Genomic DNA, 23,358 nt, shown 5'->3' with positions numbered 1-23,358 from the left:
AGGTCATGTGTTTTGTAACGTTTCATTGAAATGTACAAATCAATTTTCATCATTTACGTTTGGTTTGTTTTGTTTTCGTCGTAAACATTTGTTATATTGATGTCTGACGTTTGAAGGCATCTTAACCTTTCAGACCGTTTCTAATACGTTTAGTAACATATTTTTGGCTTGTTTTAGTTGGCGTTTTCGTGCTACGTAAGTTACCTAAGTGGAACTAAAAGGAAACGTTTTGGAAATGTTGTAAAAACGTTTTTCGCTGGCTGCCTTTAGTTTGGTCACTGGTTGGCGCCAGATGTCAAGGTACAGAGGGTTTTAAGCAGAATGGGAACACTGTTACAGTGTTCTAAAACTGTCAAGAATCCTTTTTGTACAAATGTTCGCAGCACAATGAGCCTGTCTTCCACCTGAAAGCTGTGTGCCATCAAGGCAGACATCTCTATCTAGCCGGGCGCAAAAAATTGAAATGGCGCGTTTGGCTCGAGGCGGTTGTGTGGGCGCCTTTTGCAGAGGCACAATGCTTATCGATATACGCCATTTAGTTTTCATGGCCAGCAGAACATTATTAGGACGCTGAGAGAAACATATTAAACCAAATTAAGAAGAGAAATTCTTTTTGAGCCCGTAAGAATGGCTGGCAAAGAAACGTTAATAAAAATTCCTAAATCGCCGTTTGAAACAAAAGATTGTTTTTCTTGTGCCCAGTGAAGGTTAATCAAAGACAAGCACACAGGTAACCTAGTAAACCGTTATCCTCGCTCACGCATGTATCTTTGTTCAGCCGCGGCAAGTAGATGAATAAATGACGATAAATGCGATTAAAACACATATATAGGCATACTTTCCAAATGTGAATAGCAAGATCAAATGTTGTTCTTGTAACTCGCCCCAGCTCAGGCAGGGTTGAGCTAATTGTAGCCTAATCCTGCCCCGGGGCGTTTGGAGAGCCTTGAGCAAGAATTCTTGTTCAGCTGTCCTCTGTTATTCGGGCTGGAACGCTGTGCCTTCAACGCACTCTCACGCTTCAACAAAAAAGGAGCAAGAAAGAAAAAAAGCGAGGCTAAGACACGCCACGATCGATCTCATGTTTTAAAGAGGGCTGAAGATACATTTACAGCTATGTCTTCCAAGGTAAGGACGCAGCCTTGACTGACTCCCCTGTGTAGCTTTTGTGGAAAGTGTCTATAGCAAGTCTATGGTCTTGTGTTTTAAGCGAGTTTTTAAAGCCACAGCGACCTATATAGCGCTGCGTTAGATTTCGCTTGGATTCCGAACGGAATTGTCGCCGGATTCTGTGCGAGGAGCTCTTGGAGTATTATTGCGAAAAAGTTCTTTCTAAAGGACGAGCAACCTTCATCTGCTAGAATCCTCCTCAGATTGCGTCGGACATCCTAAAATGTTTGAAACGGTACGGTGGATTCTGTCAAATTCTCGAATGTTTTCTCTAGCGCATCTTTGCATTCGTTCTCAGTGTGTCGTGCTTTTGCAGTTTTAGATCAGGGAGGGCTGATTTGAGTATACAATGAGAGGTCAGAGCACTACTGTATGCCCATTGCGTACAGGAAGTGCGGTACACAGAGTTGTAGGGCTATTTTACGCACTCCAGGGACCTGGCGCAGTTTTTGACATCACAAACTATTATTTCTGACTTTGATGTTTGAGATACGCTTTGATGATATCTCCTTTTGCACTCTCACTCTTAACGTTTGCTTCCGACCAAATGTGTATATGTATAAAATATTTTATTAAAAAAAACAAAAAAACATTTCCGAACAATTTTGAAGCGGACATCACTCAAACTAATGATAACTTGCACTTGTAATTGAGTGAGATGTTGATTCAGACCGCTTTGACGGATTCACTGTTCATTAAGTGAAGAATTAGTCAGACTGATTCTAAGTTATGAGTCTTTTTGAGTGATTCATTTAAAGAGCCGACTCATGCGAGTCATTTGCTCGTTATGGGATGGCCACACTGGTAGTTGATTGTTTTTCGGATTTTACAGTTATTTCGCGGTACTGTGTTTTAATTTAATCAAATTCTACTCATAAACACACACTGTAGATTCACTACTGATTTTTTAATATCGTGAAAAGTGGGGCAATTCGACCAAGGCCGTAAATCCTAAGTCAAAAGTTTTTGAACAGTAAGAATTTAGATTTTTTTTAAAAGTCTCTTCTGCTCACAGATTCTGTATTTTCAGTAAAATTTTAATATAGTTTTAATATTTAAAATAATTGTTTTCTATTTGAATATACTGTTAAATGTAATTTATTTCTGTGATTTCAAAGCTGATTTTTTAGCATCATTACTCCAGTCACATGATCCTTCAGAAATCATTCTAATATTCTGATTTGCTGCTCAATTATTATAATGTTGAAAACAGCTGAGTAGAATTTTCTCAGGTTTCTTTGATGAATAGAAAGTTCAGAAGAACAGCATTTATCTGAAACAAAACTCTTGTAACATTATAAATGTCTTTATCATCACTTTTTATCAATTTAAAGCATACTTGCTAAACAAAAGTATTCATTTCTGTAATATCTTTCCCAAAAATTATACCGACTTCTGGCTTTTTATTTCAGATAAATGCTGATTTTTGGATCTGTCTGTTCATCAAAGAATACTGAAAAATGTACTGTTTTAAATATTGATAATAATAATAATAAAATAAAGTGTTTCTTGATCAGCATATTGGAATGATTTCTGAAGGATCATGTGACACTGAAGACTGGAGTAATGATGCTGAAAATTAAACTTTGAAATCACAGAAATAAATTACATTTTAAAATATATTCAAATAGAAGACAGTTATTTTAAATAGTAAAAAATACTTTTTTGCTGCACTTTGGATCAAATAAATGCAGGCTTGGTGGGCAGAAGAGACCTTCAAAATCATTAGAAATCGTACTGTTCAAATACTTTTGACTGGTAGTAGATGTAGCCAAACCAGTGACTAATTTCATTTTTGAGATTAAATTTGAACTCTAATGGCTAAGATACATCATCCTATACAGGACTATGTAAGTCTATGATGTAAATTGACACACATTGCTCCAGGCATTGTGCCTCTGGAAATGGGACTTTAACCATCTGTTTAGGCGGAATTGTTCTTTACTCCAAACAAAGGTCGATTCATGCCACAGTAGCATCATGTTCCCTATGGTTTGAATGTAAAGCATAATTTAGAGCCTTAGCACTAATTGAAACGTTATTGTGATGCAGCATCGTTTAGATTTTTATATTTGACCTTGTGGGATTAAAAAAAGTCTTATTTACCCTCATTTTTGGCCTCAATTCAAAATGTTGATTCATTTGCGCTCAGAAACTTTTAAAGAGCCGAAAAGCTGTTGGTGAAGAGGTGTTTTGCGTCTCACACATTCGCCCAATATCTTTAATTAGGAGTTTACACTTTTTCCCTCTCTTTCCCCGGAGGTAGACACCTACAGTACTAGGATCCATCCCTCTCTCTCTCTCTCTCTCTCTCGCTCTCCTTCTCTCCCTCTCTCCCTTTCGTGCTCGCTAATAAGCATCACTCCATTTCTCCCCTCCGGTTCTATGAAAAAAGGAGGGGGAAAAAAAACGGCAGGCAAATTTTCTTAATTAGACTTGTGGTGCTAATTCTTAAGGTAAAAACGCAATTTAAGGGAAGATGTAAAAGTGATCTCCCGCGTGCTTGCAGGCCAGAATCGCACCTTAGATCTCGCAGATTGAAGGGGAGAGGGGAACCAGGAGCTGTTTATTTGATACTCTGCTGTTTGTACAGGAGGGAAGGAGCATGTCTCGGCTGTCTTTGACCCGGTCCCCAGTGTCTCCTCTGGCCGCTCAGGGAATCCCACTGCCGGCTCAGCTGACTAAATCCAACGCTCCAGTCCACATTGACGTAGGTGGCCACATGTACACCAGCAGTTTGGCCACCCTCACCAAATACCCAGACTCCAGGTAAGACGCTGAACGTTTTTGGGGTTTACTATGACTGATGTTGACTGATGTGTCAGAGTCATGCTGAGCTGTCGTTCTAAGTTAGGTTCATCATTTTTGCCTCCGTAACAGCTATGTAAGTGCATATTTACTGTTAAAAGCTCAGGTTTTTGTGATCAAAAGCCACTTGTAGAGTCACGCAATTCCTGCTGCATCCATCCCGACCGCAATCTACGGATGTAAAGCGAGGTAAAGGGACACCACCTGTTAGAAACTCGTCTGTGTGTGTGTGCAAGATGGGAAAAGAGTGTGAGAGCTTTGCCACATCTGTTCAGGTTAACAGAGAGCGTGGCTCACTCTGATTTATTAATGGATATGGAGCGAGAGAGCATCGGGAAGGAGGGAGGAGAGGAAAATGGGGGAGGGTGAAAAGCAGGCAGCATTTTAATTGCTTTTTGGAGGAAAAAAAAAAAGAGAGGCTGAGATGAAAAACTAAGATTGCCTAAAGCTATATGGTGAAATTCTAACTGGGGGAACGGCAAGACCATATGAGAAAAGGACCACCCGAGGCACAAAAGGGGGAATTGGTTTTCTTATTAAGTGTTTTGCATCGGTTTCCAGAATGAGGGAGAGAGAAAGAAAGAACGGAAGAATGAAATAGGATGAGAGAATGAAATAAGAACATTTCGCAAAGATAAAGTCGATTTATCCGAAGAGCAGAAATAGCTGCTTGATGCTTGACCCCATTCTGGCAATTAAATCAGGTTAAATAATCAACTTCTATGTTCGCTGTTAAACTTATTTCAAATGTAAAATGTGAGGACAGAGCAGAATGGCTTTTACAATATGTGACCCTGGACCACAAAACCAGTCATAAGTGTCAGTTTGTTTGAAATTGAGATTTATCTGAAAGCTGAATAAATTACAACTAACTGAAAATCTGAGAGTGCAAAACAATCAAAATATTGAGGAAATCAACTTTAGAGTTGTGCAAATGAAGTTAGCAATGCATATTACTAATCAAAAATTAAGTTTGGATATATGTATGGTAGGAAATGATGGAACATGATCTTTACTTAATATCCTAATGATTTTTGCCATAAAAGAAAAATTGATCATTTTGACCCATACAATCTACCTGTGCTACTTAAGACTAGTTTTGTGGTCCAGGGTCACATGTGACATGAGCAAAATCATTCTTAATGTAGTGTAGTGCTTGCATAAAACGTATCATGAAACAAAATGCTTCTTAAAATTAAAAATCATCAATTTTCGTTTTTTTTTTTCTCTCCTCCAGAATCAGTCGCCTGTTCAACGGCACCGAACCCATTGTTTTGGACAGTCTGAAGCAGCATTATTTTATCGACAGAGATGGAGAGATATTCCGCTATATTCTCAGCTACCTGAGGACCAGCAAACTGCTTCTTCCTGACGACTTCAAGGTACTGTGCACATACCCAGGTCAAAACTTTCATTTAGCTCCTCTTTTAGCATCACGTCAATAGCCTTGAGGCTTGAGCTGAAACACGCTGAAAGGACCCAGACAGAACCGCACGGCGGTTTTATTCCATTTCCATGTGTTTGGAATTATCTTAAGCTTCATGTCTCAAATATTCCTGGATGTTTGGTGAATACTACGATTATCAATTTCCAAGGTTCGTCATGTGTCTTTCCATCATTTTGAACCGTTCTATGTATCTTTTTTTTGGAGGGGGACGTGTCCTGCAAAGTTTCTTTAGTTTTTACCAAAATGGCCTATTTGTATGACATTTTTCCTCAGAAAGAGCTTAACCTTTTTGCTGGCAGAGATGGTAAACAGGAAATGAGACATCTTGGCAATTCTTTGCATATTGATACAAAACTTTCCACTTTGGCCAAGTACATTTGTAGCAAAATAAAATATATAGCAATATAAATTTATAGCAAAATGAAATAAAAAATGTAATACAATAAAATAGAATAGAAAAAAAGGAAATGGTGTGATATACAGTTTCTGATTTCAAACATACTGTGAGTCTTGGTCATTTCTTTGCATATTGGTAAACTTTCCAAATTGGCCTGTGAATGTCTAGCACATTGATAGCAAAAATAAATAAATAAATAATAAAATAAATTAATAAACCCTTAAGTCTAAGGTTTAAATTTGGAAACACTTAGGAATAAATAAATAAAAATAATTAAATAAATAATTAAATAATAAAAAATTAAATAATTAAATAAAATCTAAGAGTTAAATTTGGAAATGCCTGTAGCAAAGTAAAGTAAAATAAAACTAAATAAAATGTTTAAATTTTGGAAACACTTATAGAAAAAAAAGAAAAAAAAATCCATCCATCAATCAATAAATCTAAGGTTTAAATTTGAAAAACACCTAATAAAATAAAATAAACCCTAAAATCTAAGGCTTAAATTAGGAAATGCTTATAGCAAAATAAAATAAAGTCTAAGGTTAAATAAACATAAATAAATAAATAAAATCTAAGGTTTAAATTTGGAAACGCTTGTAGCAAGATAAATAAAATAAAATAAATCCTAAAGTCTAAGGTTCAAATTCGGAAACACTTATAGCAATAAATAAATAAGTAAATAAAATCTAAGGTTTAAATTTGGAAACACTTATAGCAAAATAAAATAAAACCCTAAAGTACTTGTACATTTAGAAGCACTTACAGCAAAATATAATAAAATAATATAATAAGCCCTAAAGTCTAAGGTTTAAATACGGAAACACTTATAGCAATAAAAATAAATAAATAACACAATACAAAAATTACATCAATAATTAAAGTCTAAGGTTTAAATTGGAAAACACTAGCAAAAAAAATAAAAAATAAACACATAAATAAATAAATAAATAAAATAAAATAAATAAAATCGAAGGTTTTAAATTTGGAAACGCTTGTAGCAAGATAAATAAAATAAAATAAAATAAAATAAACCCTAAAATCTAAGGTTCAAAATCGGAAAAAAATAAAAATAAATGAATAAAACAATAAACCTTAAAGTCTCATAAATAAATAAATAAATAAAATCTAAGGTTTAAATTTGGAAATACTAAAATAAAACCCTAAAATCTTAGGTTTACATTTGGAAACGCTTATAGCAAAATAAAATAAAATAAAATAAAATAAAATAATAATCCCTAAAGTCTAAGCTTTAAATACAGAAACACCTATAGCAATAAATAAATAAATAAATTTAAAAAATTCAATAATTAAAATAATAATAAAAATCTAAGGTTTAAATTCAGAAACACTTATAGCAAAATAAAATAAAATAAATCAAAATAAAATAAACCCTAAAGTCTAAGGTTTAAATTTGGAAACGCTTATAGCAAAATGAAATAAAATAAATAGTAATAAAAATAAAATAATAATAAAAATTCAAGGTTTAAATCCTGAAACACTTATAGCAAAATAAAATAAAATAAAATTACATTAAAATAAACCCTAAAGTCTAAGGTTTCAATTTGAAAACGCTTATAGGGAAATAAAATAAAAAAACCTCTAAAGGCTAGGATAAAGTTTAAATTTGGACTCACAATAGTGTAAATGACTGATTTCTGATTTCAAACATCCTGTGAGTCTTGATCATTAGGTTAGGGTTAGTCATCAGTTCTTGGTCATTGGTGAATACTGGCACAAAACTTGGTACAAAACTAAATAAAATAAAATAATAAACCCTAAAGTCAAAAAACGAATAAAAAAGACCCCTGAAGTCTAAGGTGAAGTTTAAATTCGGGCTCAAAATAGTGTGAAATGCAATTTCTGACTTCCAGCACACAGAGCTGTGAATCTTTTCTTCAGTGCCAGCAGATAAGTTGGTGAAGTATTATGGCCGCCTCAGTCAAAAATCAGATGGGTAAAGGTATTTGTGTCAATGGGATTAATTAGGGTGAGACTAGTCATTTGCGCCTCAGGCTCGTGGCTAGCTTTCCTCCACTGCGCGAGACCGTTTGATAACAGAACAGAAAATATGTAGCTGCACAGAGGCACATCATTACATCCCATTATGCTTAACTTTTCACACTCAAAACTGACTGTGCCCTGACCTGCGAGAGCGGGAAATCTCAAAGACTACATGAACTGGTCACTGTTTAGCCACACTTTATACCCTAAAGAACCACTGAGTAGTTTCAGATGAAGCAGCACCTCCTGTGAGAAGTGATGGGATACGTTTGGTCTCCTCCCAGATGTCTGTTACGACTGTGAATTCATTAGACTCAACTTATTGGCTTAATTGACAACATTTTTGTTCTTCTGTACCAGTTGAAAAGCGTGCAGCGCATCCAGCTTCATTTGCCCATATGGATATGGCCTAAAGACTAAATTTGGTCGTCTGTGGGCCGTTGCTTCTACATTCTCTTTTCCAAAAGTGAGTCACAGAAGGAGCCCTGTTAAAACATACCCAGCCTTCGCTGCAGACCTGGGAAAGAAGCACAGCTTGTTTTTCTTTGAATTAGCAAGAGCCCGAAGGCCTAAAGTCTCTGTATCCATGTTGTCAGCACCAGTATGGGCTAAAGAAAGGAACATAGGGAATAAAGAGGGAGAAAGAAGAGAGGCTGAGGGAGGGGTGCGGGTAAGAAAACAACTCCTTTTCTTGTGGTAATTGTAAAAGAGCGTTGTGTCTGAGATGGTCGGTGCTATTGTTCTCCGTGGCGTAGCCTGCAGTGGAATGAGTAGTCTTACAGGGCGGGGAAGAAGAGCCGGCAGGGTCGAGATCACAGCTATCTCTCACGGCCACCGAGGAAATAGGCCACCAGGCGCATAACCGAAGAATGCTATCAGAGTTTCGAGCAGAAATGGCTCTCAGCCTTCGTGTTTGGGGTCTCAGAGACCCCAAGGCCCTTTTAATATCTCTGAAAACATTACCATTGAAGTATCAGGTTAACGCTTCGTGACTTTTCCTAATCTTATGACAGCTGGCACAATTTGAACTTGATAACATCCATCAAACTTCCATCCAAAAAATTTATATCACTGTTTGGGTCTCAGAGACCTTAAGTATATTTCACATAATTAAAAAAAAAAAAAAAAAAAAAATCTGAAAATCATTCTGAAAAGCGTTTGTTTTAGTAATATCAACAATAATATATGGTACTATTAATAATATATACTGCTATTATTTAATAGTAGTATAAACAATATTCTATATATAAAAACAGCTTTATATTATTGGGTGTTAAATAGGTCAGAACAAATTATTAAAATAATTTATGTATTATTTGTATATATAATCTTTTCATTGTATATATAATCTCATCCCCACCCTATAATGTTTATTAAATAATATATTATACATGTTTTGTGTTTTTGCATATTTAATAGTAAAACAAAACAAAAAAAAACTTATAAATTTTAAAGTTTATAAAGTTTATAAAGTTTATTTTAGTGTATGTAGTTGTGTTATTTTAGTTTTAGTCATTTAGCTAAAGTAAATAAAAATTAGAAATAATAAAAAAATTGCCTTAAAAGTTGTCCAAATGAAGTTCTTAGCAATGCATATTACTAATCAAAAATCAAGTTTTTATATATTTATTGTAGAAAATTTACAAAATATCTTCATGGAACATGATCTTGACTTAATTTCCTAATGATTTTTGGCATAAAAGAAAAATCAATAATTTTGACCCATACAATGTATTTTTGGCCATTGCTACAAATATACCTGTGCTACTTAAGACTGGTTTTGTGGTCCAGGGTCACACACACACACACACACACACATATATATATATATATATATATATATATATATATATATATATATATATATATATATGAGAGAAATGTTGAATTTTTCTAGCTGAAAAAAAAAAAAAATATATATATATATATATATAAATAAATAAATAAATATATATATATATATATATATATATATATATATATATATATATATATATATAATTTTCTGTTGAATTTGAATTAATTTAAAATTAATAAAAATGGTATATATATATATATATATATATATATATATGAGAAATGTTGAATTTTTCAATTTTTTGTTTATTTTAGTTTTAGTCATTTAGCTAAAGTAAATGAAAATGAGAAATGTTGATTCTTCCTGTTGAATTTGTTAAATATATATAATGAATAATTGTATTATAAGTAAAAAAATATCATATATGTGACCCTGGACCACAAAACCAGTCATAAGGTTCAATTTTACAAAACTGAGATATATACATCATATGAAAGCTCAATAAATAAGCTTTCTATTGATGTATGGTTTGTTAGGATAGGACAATATTTGGCCGAGATACATCTATTTGAGAATCTGAGGGTGCAAAAAAATCAAAATACTGAGAAAATCACCTTTAAAGTTGTCCAAATTAAGTTCTTAACAATGCATATTACTAATCAAAAATTACATTTTGATATGTTTACAGTAGGAATTTTACAAAAAATCTTAATGTAACATGATCTTTACTTAATTTCCTAATGACTTTTGACATAAAAGAAAAGTCAATAATTTTGACCCAAACAATGTATTTTTGGCTATTGCTACAAATATACCCCAGCGACTTAAGACTGGTTTTGTGGTCCAGGGTCACATATGAGAGAAATTAGAAATGTTGATTTTTTTCTATATATATATTATTCATTTTTGTTTATTTGAGTTTATTTCATTTTAGTTTTAGTCATTTAGCTAAAATACATGAAAATGAGAAATGTTGAATTTTGCTAATGAATTTTGCTTATAACATTTCAAGTAACAAAAATGTTTTTCTCATGGTTTTAGTTTTACTTTAGTTAACAATAATACAAAATATAGTTTGAATTCAGATAAAGTGGGACAGTTTTTGGCATTGATATGACTCGGAAAAATGCCCCACTTTACCTGAATGAATATAATTTGTATTATTTTATTGTTTTAAAATGTATAAACGTAACGCAAGTATCAACAGAACATGACGCTTTAATATTTAGCTCTTTTCCTTTCAGTTAACCCTGTAGTATTGGTAAAAGTAAAGATAAGAAAAGCATGAATTGCTACACAAAATCTGTTTGTGCTGTATTACACAAGCGGTAACGCAAGTAACTTTGATTTATCATTCATTTTCCTCAATATATGCCCATACCACCATGTTTACAAGGAAAAATGGAAATATTTTTAGTTTTGCAGTGATTGTAATGGCAGGACTGAGGCGCGTTGCCATCTGGTTTAGTGGTGAATGAAAGGCGAGTGTAAGTGGGGTAAATGTGCTGGAGGGTAAAGGATGCCTCAGGCAGAGGCAGCAATCTGTGCTGTCCGACCAGAGAGTCTGTGAGTGAGGGGAGAGCCGGGGGGCTTAAACCCCCCTCGCCCTGGTCCTGGCTAAAGACGGGTCAGATGGGCAAAATTGCTCCATGTGTTGGTCTGGGTTCATGCTCGATGCTAAACGACATGTGCTTTGAAACATACAATAATCAGTCATCATGTGGTATTGAATTTCTTCTTACATTTTCTGGTATTATTACTATATCATGTTGTTCCTAGTGGAAAATTTAACTCTAAAAATATCTTTACTGATTATACAGCATTGAAAAATGTCATTTAGTAGTCAATTTTTAGTTTGTTTCTATTCTCTCACTCTGTCATTTCTTTGGTTGATGGGTTCTTTGTGCATTTGTTTGTTCACTCGCTTAGTGGTTTGCGTGTTTGTTCACATGCTGTTACTTGTTCGCTGTTTTGTTTGATCTTTCATTCACTCATTTGGTGGTTTGACTGCTCGTTCGTTCACTTGGTAGTTTGTTTGCTTATTTGCTCACTTGGTGGTTTGTTTGTTTGCTCATTTGCTTACTAGGTGGTTTGTTTGCTAATTTGGTGGTTTGTTTGTTTGCTCATTCGCTCACTCATTTGGTGGTTTGTTTGTTTTTGCTTATCATTCACTTACTTGGTTTCTTTGCTAATTTGTTTGCTCAGTTGGTGGTTTGTTTGTTTGCTCATTCGTTCGCTTGGTGGTTTGTTAGTTTACTCGTTTGTTTGCTCACTTGGTAGTTTGTTTGCTAATTTGCTTAGTTGATGGTTTGTTTATTTGCTCATTTATTTGCTTACTTGGTGGTTTGTTTATTCGCTAGTTCGTTCACTCCCTTGGAGGTTTGTTTGTTTGTTTGGTCATTTGTTCGCTCACTTGGTGGTTTGTTTATTTGCTAGTTTGTTCGCTCCCTTGGTGGTTTGTTTATTTGCTAGTTTGTTCGCTCCCTTGGTGGTTTGTTTATTTGCTAGTTTGTTCGCTCACTTGGTGGTTTGTTTATTTGCTAGTTTGTTCGCTCCCTTGGTGGTTTGTTTATTTGCTTGTTCGTTTACTCAGTTGGTGGTTTGTTTGTTTGCTTATCATTTGCTTACTTGGTTTGTTTGTTTGCTAGTTCGTTCGCTCCCTTGGTGGTTTGTTTGGTCATTTGTTCGCTCACTTGGTGGTTTGCTTGTTTGCTCAGTTGGTGGTTTGTTAGTTTAGTCACTTGGTGGTTTCTTTATTTGCTTGTTTGTTTACTCAGTTGGTGGTTTGTTTGTTTATTTGCTCGTTCATTTACTCAGTTGGTGGTTTGTTTGCTCATTTGTTCGATCACTTGGTGATTTCTTTATTTGCTCGTTCATTTACTCAGTTGGTGGTTTGTTTGTTTGCTCATTTGTTCGATCACTTGGTGGTTTCTTTATTTGCTCGTTCATTTACTCAGTTGGTGGTTTGTTTGTTTGCTCATTTGTTCGCTCACTTGTTGTTTGTTTGTTTATTTGCTTGTTCGTTTACTCCTTGTTGGTTTGTTTGCTTATTTACTCGCTCAGTTGGTGGTTTGTTTATTTGCTCACTCATTTGCTCACTTGGTGGTTTGTTTGCTCATTTGTTCACTCACCTGGTGGTTTGTTTGTTTACTCATATGTTGACTCACTTGATGGTTTGTTTGCTAATTTGTTCGCTCACTCTGTGGTTTATGTCCTTGTTGCTCATTGAGATGTTTTTCAGTCATTCATTTTTTTTTCCCCCCATTTTGTCTGTTTGTTAACTCATTTACTTAATAGCTTAATTTCCCGTTTGTTATGTGTTTGTACATTTGTTTGTTTTCTTATTTGTTTACCCTCTTTGTTAGCTCATTTATGCATGTATGCATTTTTTTTGTCTGCATGTTCATTCATTTACTCAATGGTTGGTCCATTCGTCTGCTTATTTGGTCATTTGCTGGATGGGTAGTTTGTTTGTTTGTTTCTTTCTTTCTTTCTGTGCATACATTCACTTCCATGTGTTGCTCCCACAGGAGTTCCAGCTGTTGTATGAGGAGGCTCGGTATTACCAGCTGACACCCATGGTGAAAGAGCTGGAGCGCTGGAAACAGGACCGGGAGCAGCGGCGGGCGTCTCAGCCCTGCGAGTGCCTGGTGGTGCGGGTGACCCCTGACCTGGGCGAGAGGATTGCCATCAGTGGAGACAAGGCCCTCATAGAGGAGATTTTCCCAGAGACAGGGGATGTCATGTGCAATTCAGTCAATGCTGGATGGAACCAGGACCCAACCCACGTTATCCGCTTTCCACTAAATGGCTACTGCAGGCTCAACTCTGTGCAGGTACAACACTTTAATTGAGTAATACTAAAACAGTATTTGATGATCACTGACTAATACAGAAGTTGGGGGTCGGTAAGATTTTTTTTTTTTTTTTACCAAGGCTGCTTTGACTTAGTTTAAAAATACAGTAAAAATAGTAATGTTATGAATATTACAATATTGAAGAACTATTTTAATTTAATTTATTTATGAATGTCAAAAGTTTACATACACCTTGCAGAATCTGCAAAATGTTAATTATTTTACCAAAAAAGGAGGGTTTATACAAAACACATTTTTTATTTACTTTTGACCTGAATAAGACATTTCACATAAAAGACATTTACATATAATCCACAAGAGAAAATTAGGGTTGAATTTATAAAAATGACCCTGTTCAAAAGTTTACATACACTTGATTCTCAATACTGTTGAATACTGTGTTGTTACCTAAAATTTTGTTTTGTGATAGTTGTTTATGAGTCCCTTGTTTGTCCTGAACAGTTAATCTGCCTGCTGTTCTTCAGAAAAATCCTTCAGGTCCCACAAATTCTTTGGTTTTTCAGTATTGTTGTGTATTTGAACCCTTTTCAACAATGATTGTATGATTTTGAGATCATCTTTTCACACTGAGGACAACTGAGAGACTCATATGCAACTATTACAGAAGGTTCAAACACTCACTGATGCTCCAGAAGGAAAAATGATGCATTAAGAACAGAATGAAGATGTGTGCTTTTTCTTATTTTGCCTAAATATCATATTTTTTTCATTAAGTACTGAATATGGACTGACTCTAAATAGTAAAAAAAGCTTTAAATAATTACATTCAAATTGAAATTAAATAACATTTGACAAGACTTTCAGTCACTTCTTTTTCCACACACGATGAATTCGAAACTTTTGGTTGAATGGCGGGATATTGAGCGTGCTGTGCTGATGTGTTTTGGAGGCAGCTTGACTGCTGCCTGCCAACCAGAAGAGATGTGAGAGGGTGCAAGATGTAGTAGGCAGGTGTGGATAAAGGTGTGGCTCCACAGCTGCAGAGGTGCAGTTCTGCCCCATGTCATCTTCTCACATACTCGATTTGGCAGTTTGAAAGGTGCTAAAACAGACACACATCTTGCCGTACACTCCGACACATCAACATACATACAGTGCGTTTTATAATGTCCGGTACCTTCGATCCTGGAGGCGATGCTAATGCGCCGAATATGTAGTCGTGAAACCGAGAGGAGAATAGGGGGAAATGATATGCATAATTTATTTTTAACTCGTCCTTAAGACAAATCTCTCCGTTTGAAAAAGTGCTCCAACATTCCTGCGCCTGAAGCGTTTTAAACACACATGCTACATTTTTAATACTGTACTTTGGTTTCTTTGAACAACCTAAACTGGTTTACGCAACTTTTTTACACATGCCTAATTGACTTACTGTATAACTAATTAGCGTGTCTGATAACACATTTTTTCTTTTCCACTTTTGCGCACTTAACTGACTGAATCGTGCGGGTGGATTTTTTTAAGTGCGTCTTTGTCACACATCTCGGGTGTTTGCAAAAACCCACCTATGAAATATGAGAAGATAGATCAGAAGGGAATGACAGAGGACGAGAGATATAGAAAAAGACAGAGTGAGAGAGCCAGTTTGTTGCCAAGAAATTGTAGCCGTTTACTGTAAGAAAGTTAGTAAGTGATGCAACCATCAGCGCAGCGAGTGTAATGTCAAAATCATAAGCCTTCAGATATCAATGCCTGAATACTTGAGAGGCTTGTGACACTCTATATATGTTCATTCTGTCTTTAGCTCTAGATATGGATGTGTTTTATTAAAGGAGTGGATTAAATACAAATTAAAGTTATATTTCATCCAGATTTCAATCTGTGGAATACTAAAGAAGATATTTTACAATGAAAGTCAATGGGGTCCAACATGATGGTGATGATACAAATGTGACCCTGAACCACAAAAACAGTTTTAAGTAGCACGGGTATATTTGTAGCAATAGCCAACAAATACATTGTATTGGTCAAAATGATCAATTTTTCTTTTATGCCAAAATCATTAGGATATTAAGTAAAGATCATGTTTTATGAAGATATTTTGTTAATTTTAGATTAGTAATATGCATTGCTAAGAACTACATTTGGACAACTTTGAAAGGCGATTTTTTTTCAATATTTTGTTTTTCTCGGCCAAATATCGTCTTATCCTAACAAACCATACATCAATGGAAAAAAATTGTCCCTCATGACTGGTTTTGTGGTCCAGGGTCACAAATTGAATTTTTTTGGTGGACTATCCCTAAGACATTTTCAGAATCCACTGGAAAAGTTTGAAAATCGTACAAAAAGAACAACTTCAAAGTTGAACGATTTGTGTATTAAAACTCGCTTCTGTAACACTGATGCAACTGAAATCTTACACGAGCCCTAATGTCGATATATGTTCTCGAAAAGATGCTTCAAAGCGCAATCTTTCTTTGTGCACGGTAGGCCCTTGAATCATCCGCTCATGTCTTTCATACTTCATCTGTGCTTAAGTCGTAAGAAGTGTTCATTTCCTCTACAAGTTTCTCGGCAGCCTCAACTTCCAAAGTGAGGATAAGGGTGGACATTTTTTCTCAGGCCCTGTGCAGTTCAACTGATTCCTTCGTCTTCGTCTTCTCTCTCTCTTTTTTTTTTTTTTTTTTGCAGAGGGACTTTTATCTGGCTCTGTAGCCCCGAGCCAGAACTTTCATTTTCATGTGAAGCACACTTGAAAGAAGTGCAGGAGTAAGTGAATACTCAAGGCTGCATGTATTGAATTTCAAAAAAATCTACAAGCACTCCAACAGATAAAACATTTCGTTGGCTTTTTGCGGCGGCGGGAATGACAGCGACAGCGGCCGCCCAGAGATGGCTCTCGGTGAGGGATCTCTGACAGTAGCCGAGATTGTGTGTATTGGGTTTGTAATGAAAGAGCCGGTCGGCTTCAGTGTGGGCTGTCAGTGGGGGAGCCTATTCTCATTTGACTCCGCATCAAACCCCTGTAAACAGCCCAGGGGATGTCTGCTCGCTCCTTCTCATCCCGGGTGGATGGTCTGGAGTGAGAAACGTCTGAGGGTAATGCGAGCGTGAAGTTGTTGATAGCACTGTTACTGAGATTGCACATTTTAAATGCGTCTTGATGCAACTATGTGAAGTGCTGATAGAGTGGCATAAATAGGAGTTTACTTAAAAAAAAAAAAAAACTCATAGGAGTTTCTTATATTCAACGGAGAACTTGAACTCAATATGCAGACAAAAATTCCCCTGGTTTCTTTTAGGTCCTAGAGAGACTGTTGCAGGTGCCGTCTAAATGGGAGTTTGTTTGATGGAAGCTTCATCTTAAAAGAACTCTCCTGGTTTCTCTTAGGTCCTGGAGAAATGGTGCCAGAAAGGGTTGCCGTCTTGATGCAATTATGTGAGGCACAAATTGTTTACTTGAAAAACTCATCCTGAGCTTCTCAAATTGAACAAAGAAATTCTCAAGATACTAACAGAGCTAATTTGTCTTAAGTTTGCTTTGAAAAATTTCATCTCAGGATACTGATAATTCTCCCTGGTTTCTTCCAGGTCCTGTAGAGACTGTTGCAGATGGGTTCAGACCAGTGCAGTCTTGATGAATTTATGCTAATGATTATGATTCACTCCTGAATTGAAATTTCCTGATAATTTTGTTACCCCCTTGGCATGCAAGATGTGCACGTCTTTCTTTCTTCAGTTGGAAAGAAATGAAGGATTTTGAGGAAAACATTCCAGGATTTTTCTCCATATAGTGGACTTCAATGGGGATTAATGGGTAGACGGTCGAAATTGCAGTTTCAGTGCAGCTTCAAAGGGCTCTACACGATCCCAGCCGAGGAATAAGGGTCTTATCTAGCAAAACAGTGGCCATTTCCTAAAAAATAAAAATGTATATACTTTTAACCACAAATGCATGTATACGACTTCACACCTTACGTAATCGTACTTCAGTTCAAAAAGGTAGGGTAGGGTAAAATTTTTTTTTTGTAAAGGGCGTTTAACACATTCGCTTTGTAAACACTGTTTTCCTCAAAAACCTTATTTTCTTTTTGACTGAAGAGGACATAAACATCTTGGATGACATGGGGGTGAGTAAATTATTAGGAAATTTTAATTCTGGAGTGAATTAATCCTTAACTTTATGGAAAACATCTTCTACTAAAAAACCCCACTGGTTTCTCTTAGGTCCAGGAGAGGCAGTTGCAGGTGCCGTTTTAATGCGGTTATCTGAAGTGCTGATGGAGTAGCATAAATTGGAGTTTATTTTATGGAAACTTCATCTTAAAATCTCTAACAAAAAAACTCGATGCAATTATGTAAAGAGTAGCATTAATTATTTTACTCCAAAAACTCAAATATTTCTCATTTTAACATCTAACTTCTCAAGGTACTAGGGATGTCCCTGGTTTCTACTTGGTCCTGGAGCAACAGTTTAAGAAAGCTTTAACATTGAATTTGTCTGGATGCAACTATGAAGCTCTGATAGAATGGCAAAAATAGGAGTTTACTTTTTATTTAACAGAGAACTTGAGCTGAAAATACTGACAAAAAATCCCCTGGTTTCTTTTAGGTCCTAGAGAGATTGTTGCAGGTGCTGTCTTGATGCAATTATGTGAAGTGCTGATACGAGTACCATAAATATAAGTTTACTTTATTTGATGGAAAGCTTTATCACAAAGTACTAAAAACTCTGGTTTCATCTAGGTCTTGCAAATGGGTTCAGTCTGGCACCATCTTACAAAATAATTAGGATATTAGGTAAAGATCATGTTCCATGAAGATATTTTTAAAATTTCCTAATGCATTGCTAAGAACTTCATTTTGACAACTTTAAAGCCGATTTTCTCAATATTTAGATTTTTTTTTTTTTTTTTGCACCCTCAGATTCTAGACTTTTTAATAGTTGTATCTCGGTCAAATATTGTCCTATCCTAACAAACCATACATCAATGGAAAGCCTCAACTTTTGCAAGAATTTGACCCTTATGACTGGTTTTGTGGTCCAGGGTCACATTTATGTGAAGTCCTGATATACTTCCATAAATAGGAGTTTAGTTCATTTATTTTATGGAAAACAAATCTCAAAATACTATAATAAATCCACTGGTTTGGTTGAGATCCTGAAGAGACGTCTTCTAAAAGGGTTTAGAATTACATCTGTCTTGATTCAACTTCATCAAGTGCTTAAAGAGTGGCATACATTTTAAAAAACTCATACTATCCCTGGTTTCTCCTTAGTCGGTATGGTGGTGTCTTGTCGCAACTGATAAAGTGATAAAGTACTACAAACCGAAAACTACTGAGGTTCTCATATTTGTGTGGAAAACTCAAAATACTCAAAAAAAAAAATAAAATAAAATAAAATAAAAAAAATGGCCCTGGTTTCTCTTGGGTCCTGGAGAGACTGTTGGTGTACTAATTAAACTATACAAAGTACTGAGTTCAGGGTTAATGTAAAATTAAATTCCAGGACTTTTTTTGGTTTTCAAGAACTTCAATCAGAAATCTTACTTACGTCTTCTATTTCAAATTCTAAAAAAGAGAACTAGATAAATAAAAATGTACTATTAAAAATTTGGGGGGGATTTGTATTTGTGTATATTTTTTTCTTTGTTTTGTTTTTATAACTGTACTGCCTTAATGGTTTGATGTTTTCTACTGTTTAAGAAAAAAAAAAAACTGAAAAAAAGATTCACAAAATTGCTCCAAAATCCTGATATGAAACAAATGATTTGCAAACCCGCACCGAAGTCCCGATCTGAATCAAGTGACTTGCAATCTGTGCTACGAAGATCCAATCTAAAGCAAAAGATTTGTAAACCCTCTCCGAAGATCCGTGCCCTTAAGTCCTAATACCATCATTTCAGATCAGGACTAGGAACGCGAATTGCAATTTATTTGACTTAGATCGAAACTTTGTGTATCGCGATTCATTTGATTTAGATCAGGACTTCAAATTGCGTCTCACGAATCATTTGATTTTTATCATTCAATTTGCAAAATAATTCACAAATCTGTTCCGATCTTAATCAAATGATTCGCAATCCGAGCCCTAAAGTCCCAATCTAAATGATTTGCAAACCATCATTTCAGATCAGGACTTGGAAGTGCGAATCGTGAAATCATTTGACTTAGATCATCTGTTCCGATCTAAATCAAATAGTTTGCAATAGACGATTTGAAGTCCAGATCTAAATCAAATGATATGCGATATGCAAAGTTCCGATCTAAGTCAAATGTGATTCTTACTCAAAGTCCTGATCTGAATTAATGGTTTACGAATAATTATTCAGATCGGGACTTCAGGGCGACTGCGAATCATTTGATTTAAGAGTTTCTAAAAATTTAGTTTCACCCATCACTACACGCTTTTTGAAATTGTTACAAGCAATGTTGAAATTGAAAAAAAAAATGTAATCTGTTTTTTGCTGGTGAATTGCTTGAGATGAATGATCCAAGTCACGAATTTAAATCAATCGGAGCAGTTCCGGCGTTAATGACTCACTTAATTGATTTGGTTTATCTGTTCCTCTTTTCGCGTGTTCAGCCATGTTTCCACGACACTGTCAGTACTACTACTTGTTTAGCTTGATTGTTTTCTGACATTAACTGAAATAAGCAAAAAAGGTATATTGACAAAATTAAACTCTTATTTCATAGATACATTGCTTTCAATAATTCAAGGACTTTTCAAGTCAACCTCTTCAGGAATATTGCTATTTTCAAAAGTTTTCCAGGCCTTAAATTGACAAAGTCAAATACTATCAGTGAATTAAATGTCCCTGGTTTCTCTTAGGTCCTGGAGAGACAGTTGGCAGACTAATTCAACTATACGAAGTACCAAGTTTCTCATATTACAAAAAGATGCTAAGCATATCTCTGGTTTGTCCTAGGTTCTGGAGAGACTGTTCCAGAAAGGCTTCAGCATGGTGGCGTCGTGCGGCGGGGGCGTGGACTCCTCCCAGTTCAGCGAATACATCCTGAGTCGGGAAGACAGACGGTGTCAGACCAGCCACACGCCCATCAGGATAAAACAGGAGCCTCTGGACTAGCCGGCTCTTGCGCCAACCACGAACACCTCAGTCTGCTTTCGAAAGAGAAAAGAAAAAAAGAAAAAAAATGCCAACGGACAAATAGAAGACTTAATTTGCAAGAAGAGTTACTTAAACTCTTCGGACTCCAAGAGGACTGAAATCTTAGTAAATGTACGAGTAATTTCATCAACGACCCCAAATGTGTTTCAAAAGACGCTTTAGAAAACCCAAGGACGGCTTTTCAAGCTGCTGACCTCCAGTTGAACTTTTTTCGGTCAAGTCCTGAAAAATGCATTCATTGATCTGTATTTCCACAGTACAGACACATAACATAAGTTCACCGTGGTATGCGCGTAAAACAGAGCAACTCTACGAGGAAGTTGCGTTCGTGGCGAGCGCACCTCCCGGCTACAACGCTTTCACAAATGATGCAGCGGTCTGATCTCCAAGCTCCCGGGCGAAATTAACCACAAAATACAAAGTCTGTCCTCTGATCCATTTTTAATCTAGATATCTAATGTTCTCATTTTCCAGTCTCATCTATGTAAATCAGTTCTTTTATGACCTACAGGTTTATTGCTGTTGTCTCGCTACATGAAGGATACGAGAGCAGTTCTCAGAAGTCATTTGCTTGTAAGTGCAGTCTGGAGTTGGCCGCGTAGACGCTTTGACTTCAGGCTACGTGGCGGCTAAAGCGGACGGTCTGGTAATGCGTTCGGCGCTGGGCAGAGAGGCTTTTTGTTCGAGCATGTCTAAAGGGAAACCTGGATTCATGCGGATGGCACCGCTTTCTTTCGGGTGCGCGTTTGCTTCATTATATGTAATTGCTTTGAGTAAACGGTTAAAAGGTCTTTTGTAGATACAGTGCCCTGTGTGTCCAAAACAACATCTTGTTTGATGAAGGCACCTTTTGAAAAAATGAGATTAGTCAGATTGTTAATGAATGCGGCACTTTCAGGGGCTGAGAAGACGGGAATTACTGTGCCCCTTAAGGCCTGGAGACGGAAGGGCTACGGGTCAGACTTCTCTCCAGGAGTTAAGGTCACTTTCCCACAATCCCTTTTACTCACCCTCCCTTAGCAAAACAGCGCAATCAGAGCCACTCGGAGAGAGATCGAGGGGGAATAAACTTGAAAGGTTAACTTGGTGGTTGGTAAACAGACTGAATTGCCTAATTTAATAAGTTCTGTCCCTCGCAGTTTCACGGTGTTGTCTTAACTGGCCAGCGTTTCTTTTCAGATTTCCTTGATTTGTTTGTACATAAAGGCTCACGGATGCTTCGCAGGTCCCCTCCAATCTCGCTGCTCCGCAACTGCCGTTTTTTATTTTTTCCGGTTTCAAAGACAAGAACATTAAAGAGACGATTATTGGAGAAGCCGCGTCGGACGTTACATAAATCTTAATTTAAATACTGCTCTAATGGATGTTGTGTCAAGATGTATATTGCAGTACGGTCCAAATGTATATTATTTAAATAAAACTTTTTTTTGTAATGGAATTATTATTGATATGAAACATAGTGGTATGTCAGGCATGTGTTTATTTGAATTGTCACATTCTTTTTGTAATCGGTGTTGATAAACGAACTTTTAATAAATTGGAGTTCTTTCCCTATTTTAAACCACTGGCAGCATGTGAATGTGTTGGAAAAATTTGTGATGCATCGTATTGTGACCACTTGATTCTATCAGTTGGTTAAACGACTATTAGCATTCTAGCATTCTATCAGCAGATTAAACGACTAAATGAAACATTTACGGCCCTATGATTTCCACAATGTGGAGAATAATGGAATCCAGTCATAAAAATGGAATTTATGCCACAGGATTGGACAAATTTGGAATGAATAAATCAAAAGTAGGTCAGTACATTTACATGAAAATGTGTCTGTAAATATTAAGCTGCAAAAATACTATTTAAATATGAATCCTACATGTCTCTGTGTGAATGAATGGCGCAGATTCAGATCACTGCCACTTTAATATGAGTACATGAACACATGAATATTTCAAAAACTGCTCATCGTGAGCATTTTACCATTTCTTTTGAGAAAAAAAATCTATTATCATATTAAATACAAACAAAAACAAAGATCTTCAGAGCAACCTGTATAAGCTTTCGGTTTAACTTGAAGAAACAGTAACAGAAATATACTTAATATTCCTTAATGTAATGATAGTACTACTGCTACTAACAGAATTATTTTTAAAACATTATTCTTTAAGTAATATTTACCAGAAAAATTATTTACCAGAAAGGTCTAAATACACAGTGTTTCTGAAATAAATAATGCACACAGTACACTACCAGTCAAAAGTTTTTGAACAGTAAGTTTTTTTAATGTTTTTTTTAAGAAGTCTCTTCTGCTCACCAAGCCTGGATTGATTTGATCCAAAGTACAGCAAAAATAGTAAAATTTTGAAATATTTTTATTATTTAAAATAACTGCTTTTTATTTGAATATATTTTAAAATGAAATTTATTCCTGTGATCAAAGCTAAAGTTTCATCTTTAGTGTCACATGATCCTTCAGAAATTGTTATTATTATCAATATTTAAAACAGTAAAAAAAAAAAAAAAAATTACTCTGTTTTTAACATAACCTGTTTTTTGAGCAGCAAATCAGAACATTATTTAGAATGATTTCTGAAGGATCATGTGACGAGTAATGATGCTACAAATTCTAATTCAAATGCTTTGAAATCACAAAAATAAATTACATTTTAAAATATGTTCAAATAGAAAAGTCATTTTAGATAGTAAAAATATTTCAAAATGTCACTGTTTTTGCTGTACTTTGGATCAAATAAATGCAGGCTTGGTGAGCAGAAGAGACT

The 23,358-nt window shown here is 35.5% G+C and overlaps 1 protein-coding gene across 2 annotated transcripts; it reads left to right on the top strand.

The window, feature by feature from the left end:
- Positions 1-627: 627 nt before the first annotated feature.
- On the top strand, positions 628-22,142 carry kctd15a (potassium channel tetramerization domain containing 15a). 2 transcript variants are annotated; one of them, XM_073832154.1, is made up of 5 exons: positions 628-1,128; positions 3,764-3,939; positions 5,216-5,360; positions 13,155-13,460; positions 20,381-22,142. In XM_073832154.1, the coding sequence occupies exons 1-5, from the start codon at positions 1,117-1,119 to the stop codon at positions 20,537-20,539; spliced, it is 798 nt and encodes a 265-aa protein (XP_073688255.1). In that variant the 5' UTR covers positions 628-1,116; the 3' UTR covers positions 20,540-22,142. The 2 variants fall into 2 exon arrangements, with proteins under 2 accessions (XP_073688255.1, XP_073688256.1); XM_073832155.1 differs by lacking the exon at positions 628-1,128 and adding an exon at positions 1,162-1,405.
- The last annotated feature ends 1,216 nt before the right edge of the window (positions 22,143-23,358 follow it).

This window comes from Garra rufa, chromosome 25 (genome assembly GCF_049309525.1).
Source record: "Garra rufa chromosome 25, GarRuf1.0, whole genome shotgun sequence".
Lineage (NCBI taxonomy): Eukaryota > Metazoa > Chordata > Actinopteri > Cypriniformes > Cyprinidae > Garra > Garra rufa.
This window is presented reverse-complemented; position numbering and strand designations above follow the sequence as displayed.

Excerpts from the sequence above, each read along its gene's own strand:
- kctd15a (XM_073832154.1), top strand. Across the intron at positions 3,940-5,215 it reads ACCAAATACCCAGACTCCAG|AATCAGTCGCCTGTTCAACG; the intron begins GTAAGACGCTGA and ends TCTCTCCTCCAG. Across the intron at positions 13,461-20,380 it reads GCAGGCTCAACTCTGTGCAG|GTTCTGGAGAGACTGTTCCA; the intron begins GTACAACACTTT and ends GGTTTGTCCTAG.